The sequence below is a fragment of the Dipodomys ordii genome, unplaced genomic scaffold (assembly GCF_000151885.1).
Source record: "Dipodomys ordii isolate 6190 unplaced genomic scaffold, Dord_2.0 Scaffold35, whole genome shotgun sequence".
Classification (NCBI taxonomy): Eukaryota; Metazoa; Chordata; class Mammalia; order Rodentia; family Heteromyidae; genus Dipodomys; species Dipodomys ordii.
In genome coordinates, this window is record NW_012267251.1 from 5261114 (window position 1) to 5286115 (window position 25002).

The 25002-nt window shown below is 40.4% G+C and overlaps 1 protein-coding gene across 1 annotated transcript in view; it reads right to left on the minus strand.

Moving 5' to 3' along the window:
* The window catches only part of Dennd1b (DENN/MADD domain containing 1B), a 177147-nt gene that overhangs the window by 105054 nt on the left and 47091 nt on the right, over positions 1-25002 (minus strand). The window contains exon 5 of the mRNA XM_013017299.1: positions 15634-15677. Within this exon, the coding sequence (XP_012872753.1) occupies positions 15634-15677 (44 nt within the window). The remainder of the gene's footprint in view (positions 1-15633; positions 15678-25002) is intronic.

Consider the following 25002-nt stretch of genomic DNA (forward strand, 5'->3'; position numbering starts at 1 on the left):
ATGGCAATATAGTCATTATAATTTATTTTTAGATATCATTTGTATTAATAATTACAATAAAATGCAAACAAACAGGCACTTGACAGAAAATAGAAAAAAACGTATTTTGTTGTACCCCCCCCAAAAAAAAACAGTTTAAAATGGAAACCTGGTTCAAAAGTTGTACTAAATGCAACTTCCTACTAATTCAAAGCCAAGTGATCTTACAAGACAAGGCAGACTGATGAAGATGTTTAATATTTAAAAGCTCACAGAGCAAGTACCTTGATATTATAACCAATTAATCTCTCCTACTCACTCAAAATTGTTTTAGCTATCACCTCTTTATCAATACAACTTATACTTTTAGAATCACCAATATCTGAATATTCAAACTCTCTATATAAACACAGCGCTGAGTTTTTTAAAGAGGAATTGCTCAAATGCTTTTAAAATGTACACTGCATTTAGCAATTAAGAGATAAAAACACTGGAATCCCAATAGCAATGCCTAAGAGAGCTTCAGGAGCATGAGCTCACAGAAGCAAGAAGAAAAGCAATCTGCGAAAAGCCACCTCCCACCCGAGGGCAGGCCCCCAGGTTTGCTTGTGAACCTGAGTCTTTAGAAGGCTGAGCACAAACTGCATTTAGAGAAAGTTTTGAGTTTTGTTTTTTTTTTTTTACTATGGATAATATTGTCACACGTGACGAAGGGGAGGGTCACTAAAATTTGAAATCAATTACAGAAACACAGTTCCATGCAAATGGGAAGAGTTGTTTGTCACTTGACTGGTGCTCAGTCTTTATCATGGGTTGCAGAATAAGGCCATTCGTCATATGTACTACCTATCCGAGTGCTGTTCAGACATCTTCCTATGAAACTGTGCCAACAAAGACTCTGCAAACGGCAATGTCTACCTCTAAACATACCCAAACCAGTCCTATGCCCCACATCAATGCGGAGACTTAAATTAAGAAGAAAGCTTCCCTATCTTGCTCTCGCACCTCCCTCCTTGTACACACGCCTGCACCACAGTCTCAGCTCGCTTCCCAACTGGCAGCAGCAACCCTCAGGGGACAGGTCTTTAAACCTCCGCACTCTTTAAAATTCAGCCAGCCAGCAGGTCTATAGACTAGTGTATAAACAGTATAGACCAAAAAAGAAAAAAAAGAATCCTCTCTGAGCTTATGTCAGTGACAAAGCAGCGCCACAGTTCACTGTTTCTCCCCTGACAGTGGAAGCAGGCTTTACACAGATCAATAGCCGGAAGTCCTACCTAGCTCCCAGGACTCGGTTTTCTTCCTTAATTACAGGTGCTATGCAAACTGAAGTTAAAAAAGGAAAAGAAAGAGTTGCAGGGGAGAATAAAATGTATTCAAATATCTTTCTTAACATCAGCATTAAAAATTATACTTCTATGCTTGCCAAAGAAAAAGGTGTTCATAAAGGCTAGTATACACACACACACACACACGCACGCACGCACACACACACACACACACACACACACACACACACACCCCACACACACACCTAGATCTGTAATCACAGACTACATGAAAGGGTTAAGATAATTTCTTTACCCAAGAAGATTTATTTGAGTTCCAGAATCTTCCTTACTCTCCAAAATATACTTATGCAAAAAGTACATACTGACACATTAAATGACAGAAATAACACAAATGAATGAAATAGGAAACAAAATTATGAATAGTGAAATATAAGGGCAACAGATACTTCTGCATGCTCTAAAACAAGGCAACCCCATCACATTAATAACTAGACACAAGAACTGATGAAAATGTATATTGCTTTCTGACCCATATCAATAAGTTGATCTTATGAGAAAAAAGAGGAAATGGCTAAGAAATAGTTAAAATGGTTTAAATGGTGTGCTCTTCTTTGTGATTACCTCTAAGCACTAGAAACTGATGGACAAAACATGCACGTATTACCTATTTTCACTTGTAGATATTGAAACACTTAAAAATGAGCACCCACTGGGCACCAGGGGCTCACACCCATAATCCTAGCTACTCAGGAGGCTGAGATCTGAAGAGAGTGGTTCAAAGCCAGCCCAGGCAGGAAAGTCCAATTAACCACCACAAAACCAGAAGTGGCATTAAGGCTCAAAGTGGAAAGCTCTTTTTGCTTAACAGCAGCACTCAGGCCCTGAGGTCAAGCTACACACCAACCAACCAACCACCACCACCAACAAAAAAGCATCCAACAGTTATTTAAATCAAGGTAAGTAGAAGGTAAGTAAGAAAACTCATCAGGTTTTACATGTGTGAACTGATGGGCCACCGTGGCTATGTGGGAAGGGTGTTAGAAGGCAACAGACCTGACTTTCACACCTGGGAGATCTCGGGGTTGTTTATTAGCAGAGGCGTGGGCAGGGGACATGGCTAGCACAAAGGCTCTGGTGCCACATTTGCATTCAAATTCTCTCTCAGACGGCACTCCCTCTGCCAAACGGAGCAAACACTGAGTGCCTACCTCTTACAATCAAAACAGGGCTCACTTGGCCATGTAGATGGGAACCAAGTAAATCCACATAAAATGATTAGAGCTTATTATACCCCATCTCTCTCTCTCTCTCTTTCACACACACACACACACACACACACTAGTTAGCTAGTATATTCAAAACTTGCTCTAACAACTCCTATCAGAGGAATTCTAAAAAAGCCGTTTATCTATTCAACAAGTATCTACTGAATAATAACTATGACATTAGATATTAGCATTGTCTTCTGTTCCCAAAACTTTACATACTTCTAAAATTGTTTAAAGCAGTTTGGCTCATACCTGTAGTCCTAGCTACTCAATCCTAGTTACTCCTAAACAAGATCTGAAGATCCTGGTTCAAAGTCAGCCATGGCAGGAAAGTCTGTGAGACTCTTATCCACCAAAAAGCCGAAGTGGAGGTATGGCTCAAGGGATAGAACATAAATGCCAAACAAGACCACAAGGCCCTGAGTTCAAGCCCCAGTATCTGTGTGCATGCGTGTGGGTACACATACACACACACACACACACACATATACAAAGCTTATTAAATAACCTACTTCCTTTAAAGACTTTTCAGACCTGTAATACAGCTGTGTATATGGGTATACACGTGGACCCACACATAGCTGTAGATTTGATACATTAACTACTACGTAACCAAGCACAACAGAAGCAAGCAAGCATTGTCCTATAACATACACATTTAATTATCTGAATTTGTACAGGAAACTTTCTTTGGGCTATCATATTTGCTATTTGTTTTATCGAAAAATATTGTGGAAGTTCACTTCATTCACATACTTATCCGTCAGTCCACTTGATAATGACTAATTACCCATCTATGCAAAGCAGTGGCCAAGTCAAGATTGAAGTGCTTCCTGCTCCCTCTTAAAATCTCAAATGAGCTGTTTCCTTCAGCGGTCTTGGCAGGAGTTCCTGCCGGAAGTGACTATGAAGTCACAGCCTCCCTCTCTACACTGCTGTCATGCACGGTCCCCTCGCTTTTCCTCAGCCTATTAGGCATTTTTTTCCTCAGCCTTAACGATCACCAGACCCTGGAGCCACAGTATTTCTCTAGCTTTTCATATCTGGATCTCATGCAGATAACCTTTCTGTCATGCAAGATTCATGAAAACACTTCCCATTTACTTCCCAAACCTTAAATAAAACTGATATTTGTGCAGTCGAAGGCCCACAGAGATTAGAGTGGCAGACAAGTAATTTACCATTACCCTTTTTCTCCAGTCCTGCCTTAAACCTTATTCAAAACTATCACTAGAATGGCTTATATAGTAAATCTTGTAATAACCGGATGGGAATCTTGTGGTTTGTCGGAGGTGTTTGAAGAAATAGTAGGACTTTCACATTCAGAGACTAATTCTGGGACTTCATGCTACAAGGTATCTGGAGAGTCTATCTTCACATGGCTCATACTCTGGGAGCAATGACATAATTACTATATTTCTTGGAAACTGTAATATCACCTAGCACAAATGAGAATCATACAGCCAGATGTGGCGTGAAGCCTAATCCCAGCACTTAGGAGGCCAGGTAGGAGGGTCAGAAATTTGGGGTGATATGAAACTGCATAGGAAGACCATATTCCAAAAGAAAGAAAGAAAAGAAGATCAAGGTAAATGTTTGCAGTCTGAAACAAAGACATAACTGCTTGTCTGTGCACCTAGTTGGAGATTTTTGTCTGGAGTAATTAAATTTATGACATAATTACAGAAACTAAACCGTTCTGTGAGAACTACTTTAAAAGATATAAAATTGAATCCCTACTCCTCACTGATATACTAATTCCATGTGTACTTGTTTAATTGTTCATTATGTTGACTTTGTGAATATTTAACATGTGATGAACAATCAGAGCCAATCTCAGCATTAGTGAGAAGAATGGAAGAAGAAAAAAAACCCAGGCATCTAGAAAATAGACTGGGAGTGAGAAGTCCCCTGGGAAGGCATTGTAGGTAACAGAAACAGGAAGAGGAAGGAGAAGCCGGGGGCTGCAAGGGGAGGAAGAGGGGGGAAGGCGCAGTGCGGGCACTGGCTCCGTGTCCATCCCTGCACTTGTAGTAGCACGGCATGACTGATTGATCAGCCGTCAGCCAGATCTAGGATGTTAGCAGCCACCCCCCAGAAAGTTTTAGTTGTTGTAACTGGCATGATCAATAAGAGCAAATGCACTGCCAAAACCCTTGCGTGCTCATTCAACTTGAGTCTGCCTGAGGCCTAGCCAGTGCTTGACATGGAACCCATGCTGAGAGGAAAAAAAAGTACTCCTATGAAATAATCCATAGTTTGCTACCTTTCATATGCAGAAAAATGAGGGAGAACCAAGTAACTTGTGCAAAGGCAAACAGCTAGCCAGTTGCTTCAAACTATTAGGCCTTACTTTATAGATATATGTATGTATGTATATATGATTATATATGTATAGATTATATATATGATTTTATACATACAGATTACTCAACGCTTCAAATTCAAGGTTTAACCTCAAGTATAAAAAATACAGGATCAGGGTGGAAAAGGCCATATGGTAGGAGGAGAGATGGGACAAAACCACTTGCAGGATCACGGATGGGCCTGCCCTGCGCTAGAGTGTCCTACTCTCTTGACACTAACTCCTGCGGGATGATGGAATTGTAGAGGAGTTGCTTATATCTATGCAGCTATTGAGAATATTGGACCTATAGCCAAAACAAAATGATTTGTAAATAACAGATTGATAAATAAGAATCAAAGCATCTTCTTTAAAATCCAAAACAAAAGCATTCCTATCAAAAGGAAACAACACTAAAGTCAACAGGCAGCATGAGGTTAACCAATGGACTAAAAAAGAGTTGAAGACACTTCAGGCCCAGGATTAGGAATCTGTGGACAGATTAAAGCTGTCTATCTAAGCTGGTGGTCAGATAAAGACACAAGCTCCGCTTCAGATGAGAAACACCTGTAGCCACTTGTTCCACTCACACATTTTATTCACTGACCTGTAATAGACTTTTTCAGCCTCTCCCCCCATTTAAAATTGAATCCAAATACTCAATAATTAAAATAATGCCTTACTCTGGTTTGACTCGGTCAACGAACTGGACTAAAAAGAAAAAAAAAATCCAGGAGCTCTGTATTTTTAGATTGTCTTAGGATACACAGATTTTTCTGTCCGTACTAATGCTCACAATTTCAAACCTGAAATCACACGTGAGGTAAACGTGTTTCTTAAAACTCTATAGCAATGGTGTGAGCTCCCATGCGGCGAAGGTCCTCTGCCCCGCCCAGAACACCCAGCTCCGGAATGAAAGTCTAGTTCCCTCTTCCTGCTGATGTAATCTTTGGCTTCTTGCTACAATTATAAAGAAGGTGCCAATTTTGTTCTTACTTCTGGGAATGGAGAACCCTGACTATTGGACACTGAAATAGAAACACTGGTTCTTTTTACAGATTGAAAGCCACCAAACAGCAATGGGCTGGCTTGCCCCCAGTCTGGTCCACTTTGGCACAAGTGACCTTAAAGAGAAATCGAGACTTCCTGAGTCTCTGTAAAGGATTTCACTCCAGGGGTAAGAAGTTATAACCATTTTGATAAACTTTCTCAGTTAAGCACTAACAATTTTTTCCTAAATTGTCTCAAAACTTTCACTTAACCTTTACATAACATCATTTTATTGGATTGAGAGATAAGAAGTAGTTAGGAAAAAAAAGCAGTGAATTATTTATAAGATCCGATAAGGGAGAATGCTATAATTTTATTTTCCCTTTCACCAGCTGAAACCTAAAAAGGGCCAAAACAGTTCTGCTCATTGGTGATGCCCTGAGTGCCTGTCTGCACGTGCCTTCTCTGTCACGGTTTCAGTTTCCCTGGCCCACTGCTACCAGCGATCGCAAAGTTCTACAGTCAGTCTTTTCTCCATTTCCCATGTTTGCCGTGCTTGCAGTGGTCACTCCACCCATCACTTGAGCAGGTATTCAGGAATCTGATATACAGACTGCTTGGAGATTCAAACATGAAAGTGCTCTGCCCTTGATCTGAGAGTACCATTGCTCCTGGCTAAATCTCGTGCATTTTTTCTTTTTTTTTTAATAAATGTATTTTTTTATTGTGAAAATACTGTTACAATTACATGGGCAAGATAATGAGTACATTTCTTATCAAGCATTGTAGCCTCCTCCTTTGTTTCCCCTTCCCATCCTTCCCCCTTCCCCCCACCAAAGTTGTAAAGTTCGTTTTTCGACATAACGACTTGTACATCTCATTGTTGCAATGGGTCCTCTTGTATCCCTGTTTTAACGATTTGTTTTTCCCCTTCCCCTCCACAAATTATACCAACATCAAATACAGTGAAAACAGGGGATATACCATGGGGGAGGGACATACAAAGCAACAAAGACACAATCTTATAAATATGCACATGAAAGATTTCTTTTTTTTTTGGTCAGTCATGGGGCTTGAGCTCTAGGCCTGGGAGCTGTCCCCGAACAATTCAGCTCAAGGTTCATGCTCTACCACTTGAGCCATAGCGCCACTTCTAGTTTTCTGGTGGTTTTTTTTTTAATTGTTATTAGTGATTACATAATTTCCCAAATTTCACAGTATTGTGGAATAATGATGCTCATTTAAAGTCACAAGCTCATTCTAACTTTCCTGGAGCAAATTGTCTATCACAGTCTATAACATATAACGGCATACACATATATACCATACATGTGATCGGAAGCATGGGGATATTTAGTAGTGGTTTGACCAGATGAGTGGAAGTTCTTTAAGTCCTGTTAATTTTGTCATATCACCTAACATTTTGGATTTAACATCCACTTATCAGGAAGACCTTGTACCGTTTGTCTCTTTGCTCTTGGCTTACCTCGCTCAACATGATTTCTTCTAGCTCCATCCATTTCCCTGCAAATGCCATTATTTTGTCATTTCTAATGGCTGCATAATATTCCATTGTGTATAGATACCACAATTTTTGGATCCATTCATTTGGATCCATTCATCTGGGTTGTTTCCATATTCTGGCTATTGTGAACAATGCTGCAATAAACATTGTGGTGCACGTGTCTTTGTATACTGGTTCCTGTTGTTCAGGATAGATGCCTAGAAGTGGTATGACTGGGTCATAAGGGAGGTCAAGATTTAGCTTTCTGAGGGCCCTCCAGACTGCTTTCCAAAGTGGTTGTATAAGTGTACATTCCCACCAGCAGTGTAATAGGGTTCCTCTTTCAAATCTCGTGCATCTTAAGAGCATCTCTCCTACATGTCTGCATCCATTTCTCCTAGCTCTCCGCCTGTCTCAGCCTTGCTTTGCCGGTGGCTGTGTAGCCTTCTCCACCAAGGTTTCCTACGGCCATCTTCAGTCCTCCCCATGGGAATCTATTCTCAACGTTTATGTATGATGGACAAAAGCCTGGGCTCTCCTGCCACAAAGCTAGGGTCAGGATGCAGTTCAGCAAGCTAACAGCTGTGAGAGATCATTCATGGAACTTCCTCTCTGCTTCCATGTCCCTAATTCTGTGTAAATAACATGTCTTTACTGAGAATTAGATGAGCTAATATAGGCAATATAAACAGTACTCAATACAATGCCCACACTGTGAAATTACTCAGCAAATAGGGGCCTTTATTATTCAATGACAGAGTAGAATAAATAGTTAAAGGCAGCACTGAGGCCAGACTGGCTTGGTTCAAATCAGTCTTCTGTCATATAATTCAACTATGGAGCTTTGGGAAAATGACTTGTATTAATTAAGTGATATAATGAGAAACAAGTACATTATAGACGTCCAGTGATAGGCAGATGAATTAGCAAGTGTCAAATGCAAGGACCAACACTAGAAAAGCTCTTAGTATCTCAGATGCCCAATGTCTCCCCAGAGCTGAATTTTATTTTTCTTTTGCAGTTTTTAACTTGCTGTTTGACCCAGAATATGTTTGTCTAAAACTTACAGTGCCCTTCACACTTACTTTTCTCTTCATGCATTTCCACTTACCTAATTTTCTGATCTAGAAATTCCAGCCCTCCTTTGCTCTTCTTTCCTAAAGAACTCTACCGTAGTTGCACAAGCAGAATTTGATAAAATTCAAAGGACAAATGTAGTTCAAGTACTTGATTTGCATATATAAAAACAGAACAATGAAACCTTGGCATTGTCTTGGGCATGGGAGGGGGTAAGGAAGAATTATAGAAGGGGCCTGCTTGATGGTGCTATGTCATATGCAGATGTGGCAATGTCACAGTGACACTCCCCCTTGTACAACTAATATGATTACTTCAAAAGAATAAAGGTTACATATGAAAAACGCAGTAATCAATAGTGAAAAACTGAAGACTCTTCCTCTAAGATCAGAAACAGGCCAAGTTATTCATGTTTGCATGCCTATCCAACACAGCAGCACAAGAGAGTCAAAGCAATTAGGCAGGGGAGAGAAATAAAAAGCATTCAAAATGGAAAAAAAAAAGAAAGGAAATTATTTCTGTTTGCAGGTGACATGCAGAAAGCCCTAACAACAACATGGGTTAAACCCCAAGGGTACTGCGCTCCGTGCAGGATGCGTTTGCTTCATTTCACACACATGAGGCATCTGAAACAGTCACGTTCATAGAAGCAGAAAGTTGAATGATCTACTAGGATCTAAGGAGAGAGGCAAAGAAGGGATGAGGTCCAGTTCTGCAAGAGAAATGAGGTCCAGAGATCAGCTGTGCGACGAGACTGTTCTATGCCCTTAGAATTTGATTTGGAAGGTGGAGCCCATGGATTTGTTCTTGTACAATAAGAAAGGAAGGAGAAATCCCACATCCACCCCCCCCACTCCCGTCTACTTCCTCTTTGTCTTTCCCTAGATAGAGCTCTCCACCTTTCTTTTCAACAATAGCAGAGGCCTTCTCAGTATTCTGCGGGTGTCAAAGATGTTCCTTTTCTACTGTTCATAAAGAATATTTGGAAATGCTCTTGCATGTGCTTATTTGTTTCCTCTGAGTGCAAACCTGCAAAGCTTCTCAGCCTCTAGTCCTTCTACCTGTGTAACATCACGAACTTCCCAGTGTTTCACACTCTGATCACTCTGGATTAGCAGTTATTTAAACAAACTCTTGTGCTTCAATTTCTTATTTTATTATCCCAATGCCTCCCGGCTCTAAACTCAGTATTACTCTTCTCCCTTCAAATCCCACAGCCTATAAATAGACAAAGCACAATTTTAACTCCCTGGAAAAATCAAAGGAAAGTTTTAAACTATTGAATTCTACAATCCAAAACATATTAAACGATCTTAGCTGGCCAGCTCGCGTCTACAGAGAAAAAGATGAGTAAGTCAGATATATTGTCCATCTCCTAGAAAATAAATCATTTCTGAAAGTCACAAAGTGTGGTGACAAAGGATTCCTCTCGGGGGGGGGGGGGGGGGTTGGCGAGCCAGCTGGGATTTACAGTATTTCCTGAGATCCTCACTTCCCTGCAAACCTCACCCTTGTGAGCTGCCTGGCCCCGCAGGTCTGACATCCTCAGTTCTCTCTCCAACTCCTGGAAGACAATTCTACCAGAACACCTGAAACCCAAGACTGCAATTCTCCTAAAAAACAGGATCCTTCTTCCACTGACTTCCTGCCACACTGCCATGCTGTTTCCTCATTTAACTTTTCCTAAACTTTTAGCACCTGGGAACCATCTTTCTTTTCTTTGTCTTCAAGGCATATGGCCCCTGTGTCCACATTTTATGAATATGACTGTGAGATTGGCTTTTTTTCCCCTAGGCAAACAGACTAAGGATCAAACTATATATCACCACTCTGTATAAATCAAGAAAAGCTGCAATCATCACTTATCCAGAAAACACAAACAAATGAACATTTACCTGTGTTTCTGAATATTGAAGTTAAAAAAAGGAACAGAATAATCCCAATTTTAAATAATACAGTCATGATCACAAGTAAAAGACTTAGCAATATAACAACCAGGAAGCGCAGTTTTTAAATTAGGCTCACTTAAAGAAGGTCCTTCTTAAAACCTTTCTATGAAATCTTGTTATCTAATATTACATGTTTTTTAAGGTTTAAAATGTTGAGCATGTGCAACATCTATTAAAATGCACATAATTTGTCTGAATGTATCCACTAGTAATGCTATTCATCCGGACTCGGGAGCTCACCCTGCACACACAAATGTACCCTCTCCTCCTGAACGTGGCATTTGGGAATGAAAGGGAGATTTGCTGTGGTGGATCACATCGTAGTCCATCCCCTCCGCATCACTTTCTCTAGCTTTCCTTTGAGCCCGGTTCTCTTTTCAGATCCATCCACATTTCCATCATCCACACTGCAGCTTCCTCCGGTGCTCCCCAGGGTGGACTCACCCCCACCTCACACCCAAGGCTCAAACTGTCATTAAGCCTCCTCACAATCACAGGAGAACAAAAGGCCGGGCGGAGAAGAGGCTGGCTGGTGCCATATGCTCATCAAGTCTAACACTTGCAGCCAATTCCAAATATTTTTAAAGTTTACAATTTTTAATAGCCCAGTGTCTCCCGATTCTCCCCAATTGTGTTTCAAGCCTGAGTTTTAAACACAGATGCACAATCTCTCAACACCTCCCTTAAAAGTCTCATCTGCTAATAAGGTACTGAGGAGAGAAAATAGAAACCGCCCAACACAACAGTGAAATGGAATATTAAGTAGAGAGTTGTTCGTTCGTCTAGCTCCCAAATTCAACTCCACATAAACTCTTTCAAAAAAGAAATTCCCCAAAAAGTCCTTTTTAAAACAGCTTACAGTTACAGTAAGCCTGCGAACGAATTCATACTTCAGGTGAATGAAGGCCTCCAGGCCAGTGTGAAGACTTCATTTCCATGGGTTATGCTTACTGCTTCCATACTCTTTCAGTGTTAGCTACTTTTAATTTCTTTTTACACCAAAAGAAAGAATTTAAAGTGTAAAAGGTTGAACCATCACAGAGACCTTCATTTCCCATAATAGGATGTTGGGTTAGTGTTCCCCTTCTGTGTGAGACCTGCACGCATACCATTATCTTGGAAAACACATCTTTCCACTGTTTATAGAATTAAAGCCCAAATTCACATTTGTTTCTTTTCATCTGTGTCCTGTCTTACTGTTAGATTTTTACACATTGCTGAGGAAACTAGGACTTCTAGATTTGGTCTAAAGCATTTCATAGAAAAAAAAAATAAGTCCACTGACAAGAATAAATACAGAAATGTGACCTCTGGGAGCTCACTAAAGTAAGCTTTTGATCATTCAACAGAAAAGGAATATTGTTATTCAGGGCTTTTCAAACATAATTTTTTCTAAAACATTTAAGAACAAGCTTTTCAAGGGGCATTTGATACAATGTACTTCCTCAGCCATCAGGCAAGTTTCTAAACTATCAACTGTTTTATCCAGGTTTTCCTTACTTGCCACAACATTTTAAGTGTTAATAATATGACATATACAAGAAGCATGTATGAAAAATAAGAATGTGACTATGTCTTCCAGTGAGCTTCTAGCACTGTTGCTACAAAGGGAAACAAATCTCCACATGAAGGTGAACACATAAAATTGTAAATATGAGCCTGATCTTAGATTTTATTTTTACGTACTTTCCCATGTATACATAATAAATAATACTTTGAATTGTCATTCTTCTTTTCTATATACAGATAACTTAGCAAAAACATAATGTTGTGTCTGCTACTGATATTTAAGATTATTAAAATAGGTCTCTGAAAAGTTTTTAAAATATGAAACATAGTAAGTAGTTGTGATATGATTATAAAGCCTCTTACATTTACCAATTATCTTTATTTACAAATTTCATTTTATCAAAAATTAAGAAATTAGGGCTGGGAAGGTAGCTCAGTGGTACAGTGCTTTGCCTTGCATGCATGAGGCCCTGGGTTTGATTCTTCAGCACCACATAAGCAGAAAAAGCCAGAAGTGGTGGTATGGCTCAACTGGTAGAGTACCCATGACCAACCAAAAAAAAAAAATTAAGAAATCAATCTGCCTTAGAAATGTGTTCACATAGAATGTGTATATATACACTCTCAGGAGAGGTGAAATAAAAATTTGCTCTTGCATAAAAAAAAACTCAGTGAAGATAATTCATTCTTTCCACGTGGAAAGTCAATAGTTAATATAGAATGCAATTGATGATCTTTTTACTAGTCTAATACCGTCAACTGGTAGTTTAAAAATGACAGAATAAAACCCAAGCAAGATAACAAAAAAAATGAACAAATGAAATAAAGAGGGAGGGAGAGGGAGAAAGGGAAGGAGGAAGGAAGACAGGAAAGAAGAAAGGTGGGAAGAAAAGAAAGGAGAGAGTGGGAAGGAGGGAGGGAAGGAGGGAAGAAGGAAAGCCATTAAAGAATTAATTCTTGCCACACTCAGTGGGGCATACCTATAATCCTCGCTGCTCCAGAGGCTGAGATCTGAATATTACAGTTTGAGCTGGCCCAGGAAGTGAGCTTCTTATCCCCCATGAACTAGCAAAGTGCAGAAGTGGAGGTATTGCTCAGGTGTTAGAGCACCAGCCTTGAGCAAACCCCAAACAACAATATGAGTCCCTGAGTTCAAGCCCGGTACTGGAACACACACACACATGAACACACACATGCACACACACACACACGCACAAACACACACATAAACACACACATACACACACGAAAGAATTAATTTTTAAACTGACAAAGAAGAAACAGAATAGAAAGGAGAAGTAAAAAGAAGAAACGCCATCAAAAGAAACAAGACCTGAAAAAAGGCAGGGAGGGGATAGAGGAAACGTAGTCCTCCTCCTCATTTCCTCAACACCTCCTCCAGTGCGAAGCACAGACCTCAACTCTGACCTACAGAAAACGCCGTGGGGCCATCCCTGAGTTGTGCATGGCAGAGAACACCAAATGGTAGCAGACAGCATTCCGATACCCGACCAGGTGAGGTTGCACCTTGAATCTACATCATTATAAGCCCTATGTAATCTTGATTGAAAGGCAACCATCTAAAATCTCTAGTTTCCACTCTCCCTAAACTTCAAATCATAAGATAATTTTGTCGGTCTGTCTTTCCTGCAGAATATGGTGGGCTGTCACACTCAGTGACCCTAACTGTATGTAGATGCCCTCCCCTTCGATCTGATTGGGAGGAGCAGGCTCAGAGATCAGAATCTCCGTCCAGGCACTCTCCTCCAGCTCCCTCCAAACCCCGGTGCCCTCAGGCTGGAGGCAGTGCTGCCAGCGCTTCCCGGCCCAGGCGGCTAGCACCTCGGAAGGGGCACTCAAGAAATACTTTCTACGTTCTTAGGACAGCTAAAGCTACATGACAGCAATCTAGGTTAAAACAATTCATTCCGTTTTTAGAAGTTTTTTTCATGCTTGACATAATCATCAAAAATAATAATTCTAAAAGCCTTTTTTAAAAATGTGATTTTTCTAAGTTGATTCGACTCTCCTCTCCTTCTGTATTATCTATTTACTAGATTAGTATCTCTCAATAGAACACCAAAACTTAGTCAGTAAGACCTTATGTCTTTAACTCACTTCAAGTTTTATGATTTGGGTTTAATTTAAAAAAAATGTGTCCTGTGACTTAACAAATGTTAATTCAGTACAACCAACATTGTAATCTACTGTTCTAGAGCTTGTTTTTTCACAGGTGTATATATGTTCCAGAATCATGACACAATATTTGATCTTATAAAATGAACATTTCAGCCAGGTGCCACTGGCTCCCCCCTGTGATCCTAACTACTCAAGAGGCAGAGATCAAGAGGATCATGGCTTCCAAGCCAACTGGAGCAAAAGCTTCACAAGACCCCACCCCTCCCAACAGAGCTGAGGGTGGCAGGGGCACCTGTCCGGGCCCAGCTGGGTGGGGGCTCAGATGAAGAGACTCACAGTTCCAGATCTTCCCAGGACTCCATCTCAATAGAAAGAGCCGGGCGAGGAGGCACACACCAGTTCTCCAGGTAATGTGACAAGTGGAAACAGGAGGATGGTGGTTCACATAGGCCCAGGATGAAGGTGAGACCTTCATCTCAAAAATAAGCTGAGGAAATGTGCTGGGAGCATGGCTCAAGCAGTAAGCTCCTCCACGCCTCACTGAAGCCAAAGCTCTGAGTTCACACCCCGACTGCCAATAGTAGTAAGAACTACCTTACTATTATTACTAAATGAAGTGCAAATTTCCATTCAAATGTTGGCTACTTAGGTGAAAAGGTGTAATTACTACGGTGTTTAAGACTACACAGACAACAATAATACCAAAAGAATATAAACTGACATGTTCTTTTGTCTTTCAAAACATTTTGCTCTAAAACAAATGAAAAGAATACATTTTCCCTTAAGCTTTTAGCCTAAAAAAAATGTACGCAACTCTGTTTTCTGTATACAGTAATGCCTAATGGATGTTCTGCATGGTTTAGGAAGAACAACTGAGTATATAACTAAAAAAGGATAAAATCCCCAGGTATTCATGACCCTCAGTTTTAAATCATGAAACAGTTTGCATTGACCAAATCTATTTTAAGCCAATAAAGCAGAAAAATGTTAATGTTACATATGCAAATTTGTCTTCCTTTATTTTAAACCTCTGGACTCTTTTATATTCTTGAGACTTAAGAGATGCTGAAGGCTTCTGTGTATGTATAGCTATGTAAGCTTATGGCACTGGAAATTACAGGTGACAGATGGATTCATTTGATAGCAGCGATCATAAACTCATTGTGTCTTAACACAAATCAATGTGACAGAGACGATGATTAAATTCGTTTTGATCTTCATACCTCCGAAATGTGTTAGAGGATTGGTATATTCTTAAATATAAGAATACAGAGAAAACAGAATACTATTTTTTTTGCCTTGTCTGGTAACATGTGACTCTGAAAGAAGCTATGAAAACTATCAGAAATCGGCTCGCCCTAACTTTCATGGTGCGGCTTCCTCAGTGAGTGGACAGTGCCTTCACTCACAACGTGAAGATTCTCTTCACAAGCACTGTTCCACCAGTGTGTTCTCTTCCCCTCATGGCTGATCAGGAAAAGTAATTACAGCTGTTCACCAGCAAAACCAGCAGCAGCAGTTAGCAGTAATAACAATCATGATAGTCCAACTTAAAAGTTTTTTGTAATTATGTGTTCCCAACCTGGTCTCCAAAGTCCTCTGGAAATTTCCACAATACCACAGGATCTGCAAATAATGGACACATCGTTAAAAAGAGACAGAGAAAGACACCGAAAGCCACAGCGTACTAAAATACTCTCAAGTGTCAAGATGCTTTCCTCATAATGTCTAATTTTTCCATTAAACACAGAAACATAGTTGACCAGGCTCACTTGTTTCCATTATATAAAATTAAATACTTTGATCTTTTAATGGCTTTCGTGATGTATGAAATCAGGTCAAATGGAACTAATAACTTGGTCGTGTTCTTAAAAAGCGTTCTTACTCACTTTTTTAAGATTACCAAAGCTGAAGAAAGAAGGTCATTGTGAGCGTGTTTTTTGGTGGTGGCGGAGGTGGTGTCTGTGGCGCTCGGGTTTGAACTTAGGGCACTTGCTTGGGTAATAACTGAGCCAATCTGCCAGCCGGAAGTCACTTCTCCATTCTGACTTTGAACTTTGAACCTTGAATTTTCTATTTATACTATACTCACAAAAAAGGATTGGGTTTAACTTTAAATAAAAATGTAAGTATGGTAAATACTTAATCAAATACAGTGCTCAGGAAATATACCAAAACATCCCCTCAAACTTCCATTTAAAATCCCAGTTACAAATTTATAAAACCAAGACAAGCACTGGTGGTGGCTCACAGCTGTCATCCTAGCCACTCAGGAGGCTGAGATCTGAGGATCATGGTTCAAAGCCAGCTCGAGCAGACAAAGCCAAGAGACTCTTATGTTGCATTGATAAACAAAAAGCTGGAAGTGGAGCTGTGGCTCAAGTGGTAGAGCTCCAGCATTGAGTGAAAAAAGACAAGAGCTGTGAAGACCTGAGTTCAAGCCCCAGAACCAACACACCACAAAAATAATAATATTTTATAAAAGTAAAAGGGAGGTAGAGGTAGGAGAACAACAGTTCAAGCCTAGCCCAAAACATTAAACTTTAAAAAAGAAAGAGGCATGGGTCCAGTGTATGAACGTTCACCTAGCAAGGCAGAGACCCGAGTTCAAAGCCCAGAATCACAGAGAAAATAAAAGAATCTATAAATATGATAACAATGTTTGCTATTTGCAAGGCATTTCTGAAGCTAAAACATTATTTTACAAATACACAAGCTTTTATTTTCATTATCTCTGACAATGCTTTCCTTTTACTTAGTATAATTCATTGAAGGACTTAGTTCTAAGTAGAAGTAGTAAAATATTTTAGTAATATGATTCTTTTTTTATTAAAATAATCTGAATATACCAAATGCATTTTAAAAGGATAACATAGTTGATTATTTAGTGTTTAAAAAAAAAAAAGAGCTGAGTGCTAGTGACTCACGCCTGTCATCCTAGCTACTCAGGAGGCTGAGATCTGAGGATCATGGTTCAAAGCCAGCCTGGTAGGAGAGTCCGTGAAACTCTTATCTCTAATAAACCACCAGAAAACTGGAAGTGGTGCTGTGGCTCAAGTGGTAGAGCACTAGCCTTGAACTGAAGAGTTGAGGGACAGTGCCCAGGCCCAGAGTTCAAGCCCCATGATGGACAAAAAAAATAAAAAACACACTCATGCCTATAATCCTAGATACTTAAGAAACTGAGATCTAATGATCCGGTGGTTCAAAGCCAGCCTGGGCAAGAAAGTCCATGAGACTCTTATCTCCAATTAACCACCAGAAAACCAGAAGTAGAGCTGTGGCTTTCAGTGGTAGAGTACTAGTAGGCTTGAGTGCAAAAGCTCAAGGACATCACCCAGGCCCCAAGGTCAAGCTCCAAGACCAACAACAACAAAAAGAACAAACTTTGGAAAGCCTACAATAAAACTGATATGAGTAACACAGTCTGTCTGGCCCTCCCCAGGTATAAAAGGACATGGAGTATCAGAGACACCATGCTCTGAACCTATTTACTAGAAAATCACCCCCAGAACATCAGACTGAGATCTGAGGCTCAAGGTTCAAAGTCAGCCAGGGCAGGAAAAGTCCACGGGACTCTTATCTCCAATTAACTAAAACTGGAAGTGAAGCTAGGACTTCAGTGGTGGAGAGCTAGCCTGAAGTGAAAAAGTTCAAGGACAGTCCCAGGCCCTGGGCTCAAGCCTCCAGCCCAGTACAAAACCAAAACATTACATACAATGTGAATAAATCATTTAAAACATGTCATATTCAGTTAATCAATTATAAAAGTAATACCAAATGATTGTATCTTCAGGTAAATTATATAAATGTGAATTCCACTACAGATCACTCAAAAATACTCAAACATGTCATATGGATAATTATGCTTCTGTGTGTTTATGTGACAGTTTTACCAAAGAAAGAGCTGACAAGATGTGAATGCCTTCTTTTTTGGGGGGGATGGGGGGGTCCAGTTGTGGGGCCTGAACTCTGGGCCTGGGCGCTGTCCCTCAGCGCTTCAGCTCAAGGCCTCTACCACTTGAGCCACGGCGCCACTTCCAGCTTTTTTCTTTTTCTTTTTGTTTATGTGGTGCTGAGGAATCAAACCCAGGGCCTCATGCATGTAAGGTAAGCGCTCTACCACTGAGCCACCTTCCCAGCCCCGTGAATGCCTTGATATAATCTCAATGTACTATTTTTTAAAAGTTGTTCTGTTAATAAATTGATAGAAAAGCATATGGCCATAAAGGAAAATCACCATGGAAAAACATGATCTTTTCTTATACTTGACAGAATTAATGAGTTTCGATGGAAATTTAAAATATCCTTTTAGTCAACCACAACGAACAGTCAAGTTACCACTGGAGAAAATGGGCCTGCAAGTTCCTTACAGCCCTCGGCTGGCCCTCAGATCTCCCTGACTGCCTACAGCGCTGAGCTGAGGAGGGGCTGGCATCCCATTTCACCCTTCCTCCACCCCACCATTCCTTTATCCTAGACACTCTCCTTTCAGGGCAGTGAGCAAGGGTCTATGGAGACACCTGCCTTGGTTTAATCCTCTGCTGTAAAATACCCAATCTCTTCAGTAAATGAACCCTGTTCCTCAGCAGCACTGGGGAACCTATTAGAATCCTGAGCATCCGTAGTTTTGAATGGATTAACTTAGTTTCAGCTTAGCGGTGACAGGCCACATCTGGTGGTGACAGGCCACATCTGGACACATCTTTGTAGCAACTTTTCACAAGTACAGCAAAGAAGAAAACAAGAGGGGCCTGAAGAGAAGAATCCAACTTTATAACTTTACATGAACTCCAGATTTTCTGCTCCCTGAGGATTACTCTGGATATTCAATCAGACTTGGCAAAGTTAGGCCAATTTTCTGCTAATTTTCTGGGTGAGAGGTTGAGAACTGCTGAGAAAGCTTCCAATGTCAGGCAGCAACTCAATGCAGTCCACGTCTTTATTAAGAAATGTTAGCTGGAAAGAAACACATGAGGAAATGCTTATTATCCCTGGCCATAAAGGAAATGTAACTCAAAACACCACTGAGATTCCATCTCACCCCAGTTAGATTGAGCAAGGACCATGAACTTGAACAACAAATATTAGTGAGGACGTGGAGGAAAAGGAGCCCTACTGCACTGCTGGTGGAAATGTAAACTAGGACCACCACTCTGGACAGCAGGCTGGAGGTTCCTCAAAAAAACTAAACACAGGCCTTCCCTACAACCCAGCCATACCACTCCTGGGCATCTACCCAGAACCTCACAAGCCAGAATACTATTAAAGATGCTTGCACACCCGTGTTCACTGCCTCACTATTCACAATAATCAAACTATGGCAAGAGCCCAGCTGTCCTACAATGAATGAGTGGATCCAAAAAATATGGCACAATGGGATTTTACACAGCCACCAGAAAGAATAGGATTATATCATCTGCAGGGAAATGGATAGATCTAGCACAAATCATGTTAAGTGAGGTAAGCCAAGCTCAAAAAGCTCGCTCATATGTAGAAACTAGATCTAAAATACCCCAGGACATGATAAATTACACAAGACTCTAGGCATTCACACACAGAAAGACCAAAAGAGGATATTCTTAGGAAAGGAACACAAAGGTCTCTGTGCCTCTGATCATATAAAATAATATTTATTGAAATGAACTTCAGGAAATGGATACAAGAGGTTTTATCTTTATTGTTTTTGTCTTCTTTGGGAGGGTTGGGGGGGACACAGAAATGGAAGAACAAAGGGTGAACAAAAGCAGCAAGGGTATTCATTATGTTGAAAATGAATTATACAACTAATGGATGAAGACAAGAGGAAAAAACTGAGAGAGAGCAAGGGAAGGGGTGATACTGTCCAAAAAGAAATGTACTCTTTACCTGACTTATATAACTGTAATCCCTTTATACATCACCTTTAGAACAACAATAAAAATTTAAGAAAAAAAATGCCAGCCAGGTGCTGGTGACTTACGCCTGTAATCCTAGTTCTCAGGGAGCTGAGATCAGAGGATCGCAGCTTGAAGCCAGCCAGGCAGAAAAGTCCCTGAGACTCTTATCGCCAATTAACCCCCAAAAAGCTGGAAGTGGCACTGTGGTTCAAAACAGATCAGGGACAGTGCCCAGGCCCTGAGCTCAAGTGCCAGGACAGACAGTTAAAAGAAAAGAAAATTAAAAAAGAAATGCTGCTGACCATTTAGGAAACAACCAAGCAAGCTGAGTATGACACACATCAGTTCACCTCTTTTTTTTCTACAAAATTTATTCTTTTTTGCATATAACCACAGTAAATACTTGTCATGACTTTTTTAAATTTTTTGTCGTTAAGTAGTTGTACAAAGAAGTTCACATTCTACAAAACAATATATGAAAACAGAGTGCCTGATAACATCGTTACCCATCGCGCCTGACCCACCCCTTTTTTCAAAAAATTATGATTAGGAGATAACACACAGCAATAAGCAAGTTCACTAATTTTTATTAAATCAATTTTGAAGTGTTTAAAGTATTATTTGTACTTCTGTCACAGGACTCCTAAGTACATGATTAAGGCTTTTCTTTTTCAGTAAAGTAAGATTAACTCAGTAATATCTTCTTTCTCAGTTCACATTTTCTAACCCTTACGAAAAATTAACAATTAAAGTACATAGAATGCTACTGTGATTCTACTAAACTACAAGAAAAAAAATTCTAGTGGGAAGATTTAATAAAACCTACCCAATTCTGTGGAACTGAAAGATGAATTAAATGCACTGTGTCTTTAAAATTATGCATTTGTACAATCATAGTTCTGAGATTCTATGGTTTGGGGAAAGGAGAATATAAAATCTCAGAATTGTGCCTGACGATAGATAGCTCTGGTGCTTGATTTGCTTGTATTCTATGGGAAGAAGTTTCAGAGGAAGCAGGTCAAAGCAGTTGAAAGTAGTCATATAGCCGGCTAATGTCAGAGACTTCAGCTTTCTTGAGTAGAGAAGCAAGAGGCGCCAGACTTAGAGACCCTCTTGAGTTAAGCTCAATTTATTTAACTCAAACACCTACACATGCTAATGAACCAGGAAACCTCCCTGCCCAGCACAGCACCCTTGCGCAGGAAGGCCAGAGGTCCGTCGCGTCCTTCCTGTGGGAAGCGTGGCTGCCACTCGGGATCCCGCAGGAACGTTTGAACTCAGCCTAGGCTGTCACTGACAATCACTGCCAGAAATGTCTGCTAATGAGGGAATGACCATGCCTTTTGAACAGATATGAGGAAAAACATCATTCCAGAAAATGCTTTAGTTTTGGTGTGAAAAATGTGATTGTCATTCTTTCACCTGTGGAGATAACCGCGAATGTAAACCAGGGTTCGAAGCATTTTCAAGTCCTGAAATAAAATATACTATGAGGAGGAAGGGGCCGGGGAACACAAGGAAACACAACCCAACTCACAGCCAAGGAAGGGAAGGACCTGCACAGGACGCATTAGACAAGCAAAGGATGATGCAGGCTGCAAAGGGGGCAGCAGAGAACATTCTAGACTGGAAAAACAAATATGCATGACATAGTAAGATATCCGAAAATAGGAAACAAATCTAGAATACAAAGGAAGACTTAGTGGGGGAGGAAGGCACCACTGGGTTGGCTGCCTGAGGGAGGCTGCACAACACACAAGAAAGCTAAGCGGGCAAAAAGATGGAGCTACATAGAGTTGAGTTTTTTCTTGATGACTGGTCCAGAGTAGAGCATGCTCATGGGAGGTGAGGAGCACCAAGCCCAGGCATGGAGAACACGTCAGAAGGCGGGCAGCATGGACAGCCGAGTCCAAGGAGCAAAGACTTAAACCTAAGTCAAACGGTGGGACTTCAGTGCCAAGATGCCAGGTAAGGCTGCGAGCTCAGAGTTGGCACCCAGTTAATGTTGTGCTGAATCGCAACAAGGCAGCACACCCTCTCCCCCCGCCCGGGGTGACGCAGGCCCTGATGGAGGAGATGCGGGCGATTCAGCCAAGGCTGGAGGTCACTACAGTCCTGAGTGATGGAAAGGGGGTTTCAACACGAGACTGCTAACTGACAGAAATGTCTTCTCTGCAGCCAATCAAAAGGAAGTGGATTTCTTTCCTTACACTCTATGAACATTGTATGCTATCCCAAACCACATACATTAAAACGGACCATCAACTGAAGATCTACCCAGACTGGAAGACAGAAGGATTGAGTAACAAAGTAAAATAAATAAGCAGAAGCAGGGGTAGAATTATAAATTGAGTCAAGCAGTGTTCTGTCTCCCTCCCCAGAAAAACCCAACACTTTCTGTTGGTGACCAGAGATGGGTACAGAAAAGTGTGGATTAGACTTCCTCACTCCCTGCCTCCAACTGTAGGCTGATGAGCAGTAACAGACTCATGGGTTTAGCCAAGAGTACCCTACAAATATCATCTGTGTGAAGAAAGTTTAAAACGTGTAATTGGATAACTAGAGTGAAAATGGTAATTTTGTTACATCTGCCAGAATAGTTTCCACACCCATACATTATTGTAATTTCATACCTAAACCACCTGAAAAATGTGCAGGGAGGAGGGGAACAATGTAAGGAAGCGCCTTCCTCACAGGGCTTCTTGAATTTTGTTTCTTTTTCTTTGGCTTGTTTTTCTCATTTGTCACTGTTTTTTATTGCTGTACCTTTTGTCTTGCAAGTTTTGTCTTGTAAGTTTACCTGTCTTTGGGAGGGTAAGAAAAAGCACAGAAATGGAGGGACAAAGGGTGAACAAATGCAGCAGGGGCTCACTAGACACTATGTTGAAAATGAGCTATACAAGTTGTGGGTAGGGTAGGAAGGGAAAAACTGGAAGAGAGCAAGGAAAGTGGTGACATTATCCAAAAAGAAACGTGCTCATTATCTGACTCACAGACTGTAACCCCTCTGTACATCAGCTTTACAATAACAATACAAAATACTTTGTAAAAACACATATGTACACAAACAATACCATTGGTAGGGAAAAAAATCATTCATTCTAATAAGTAATAATAAAAAGCTCTATTGAGCCGGGCACCAGTGGATCACGCCTGTAATCCTAGCTACTCAGGAGGCTGAGATCTGAAGATTGTGGTTCAAAGCCAGCCGGAGCAGGAAAGTCTGTGAGACTTTTTATCTCCAATTAACCACCAGAAAACCGGAAGTGGCGCTGTGGGTCAAGTGGTAGAGCACTAGCCTTGAGTTGAAGAGTTGAGAGACAGTGCTCAGGCCCAGAGTTCAAGCCTCATGACTGACAAAAAAAAGCTCTATTGATTTCTCTCCCACAAACTCCCAATATTATGGATTATAGAAAATCATTCACCTTAAGATCAAAAGCAATACTGAATACAGAAACAATCTCATTGAAAAGTCTTACATTCAGGTGGCATCCGCTCTTTTTGCTATTTTATTGTTATTATAAAGGTGACGTACAGACTTACCAAAGTCAGGTAAAGACTACATTTGTTTTTGGAAAATGTCCCCCAGCACCCACACTTACTAAAGTGCTGTATAATCAGACAGCTGTGTGAATTATTTTAATGTGAGCATAATAGACAGACCTAACAGTTATGCTAATGGAGCATCATAGTTGGAATGTCACACTATACCCCATAATAAGTATGTACAAACACTATGTCTTAATTAAAATGTATTTTTTTTACAAAACACATTCAGAAAAAAAAAAAGGAATTAGAGACATGGCTCAGTTGGTAGAGCATCAGGCAATGTCTTAGACACACACACACACACACACACACACACACACGTGCGCATTCAGGAGAATGAAGGAAGGGTGATATTGACCAAGATGCATTGTACTCATTACCTGACTAATAGAATTTAACCCCTTTGTATATTAATAATAATTTCTTTTAAAAAAACACATTCATGAGATTATAGAATTTTAGTATCTTCTTAAAGGTCTAACCTGGTAGTTCTCAAACTTTAGCAATCAGTAGAGAAAGCCTACTATAACACAGAGATCTCTGGGTCCCCTCCAACGGTATTCCGCAGGCCAAGGTGGGTGTGAGAAACTGCACTCCTAACCAGTTCCCAGGTCACCTGGAGAGCTCATAGCACAGACCACAAATCTCCCAAATGACTAGCAGCATGCATCCCATGCTCAACAATAGTTATGTACGGTAAGTGTGCCTTAGAGTATGGCAAGGAATTCAGAATTCCCTTTATTACCTATGTACATATGTGTTAAATGTTGTATATATATGTAAATAAGTGTATTGTTTGTACCAGATATCACATTTACAGACACATGTAGGTAACATATGTGTCTTCATGGAGCTAGCAAAGGACAACAACATGTCAATCACAGCAGGAAATAATTTTTGCAAAACAAAACAAAACACTACCAAAATGTTTTAAAACCTTTTCAAGGCAAATAAGCACTATTATTGTATTTCTACATCCCAATGAAAAACCTTTTTTTTTTCTTTCAAAACTCAAGTGTTTTCTCCAGAGGAGCGCTGTACGTTAAGGAGGACTCTGGTACACACACGAGAAAAGGCCATCTTCCTCTATGGCTGTAGTGCTATATGCACTCACTGCAAGTCCACAGTCTAAACAAGAGGAGACTTTCTGTACATACCAGCTTGAACAGGTCACAAGATACTTTTTTTGCTGTGCTTTCTCAGAATTCTTTCCTTCACTTAATTGAAGTACTTTATTCCATTTCAATAACCAAAAGCATAAATGCACAGAAAGGATATCTGTAAATACAAAAACATTTATGGCTACTCTTTCCTTTTCATTCATTCATTTCATTTCATTCATTCACTGGTACTTCCAACAAAAGCTTCATTGTATGTATACAAAATCTTAGAATTGGAAGTGGCGCTGTAGCTCAAGTGGTAGAGCGCCCGCCTTGAGCTGAAGAGCTGAGGGACAGCGCCCAGGCCCAGAGTTCAAGCCCCACGACCGACAAAAAAAAAAAGAAATTAAATTGCCGGGCGCT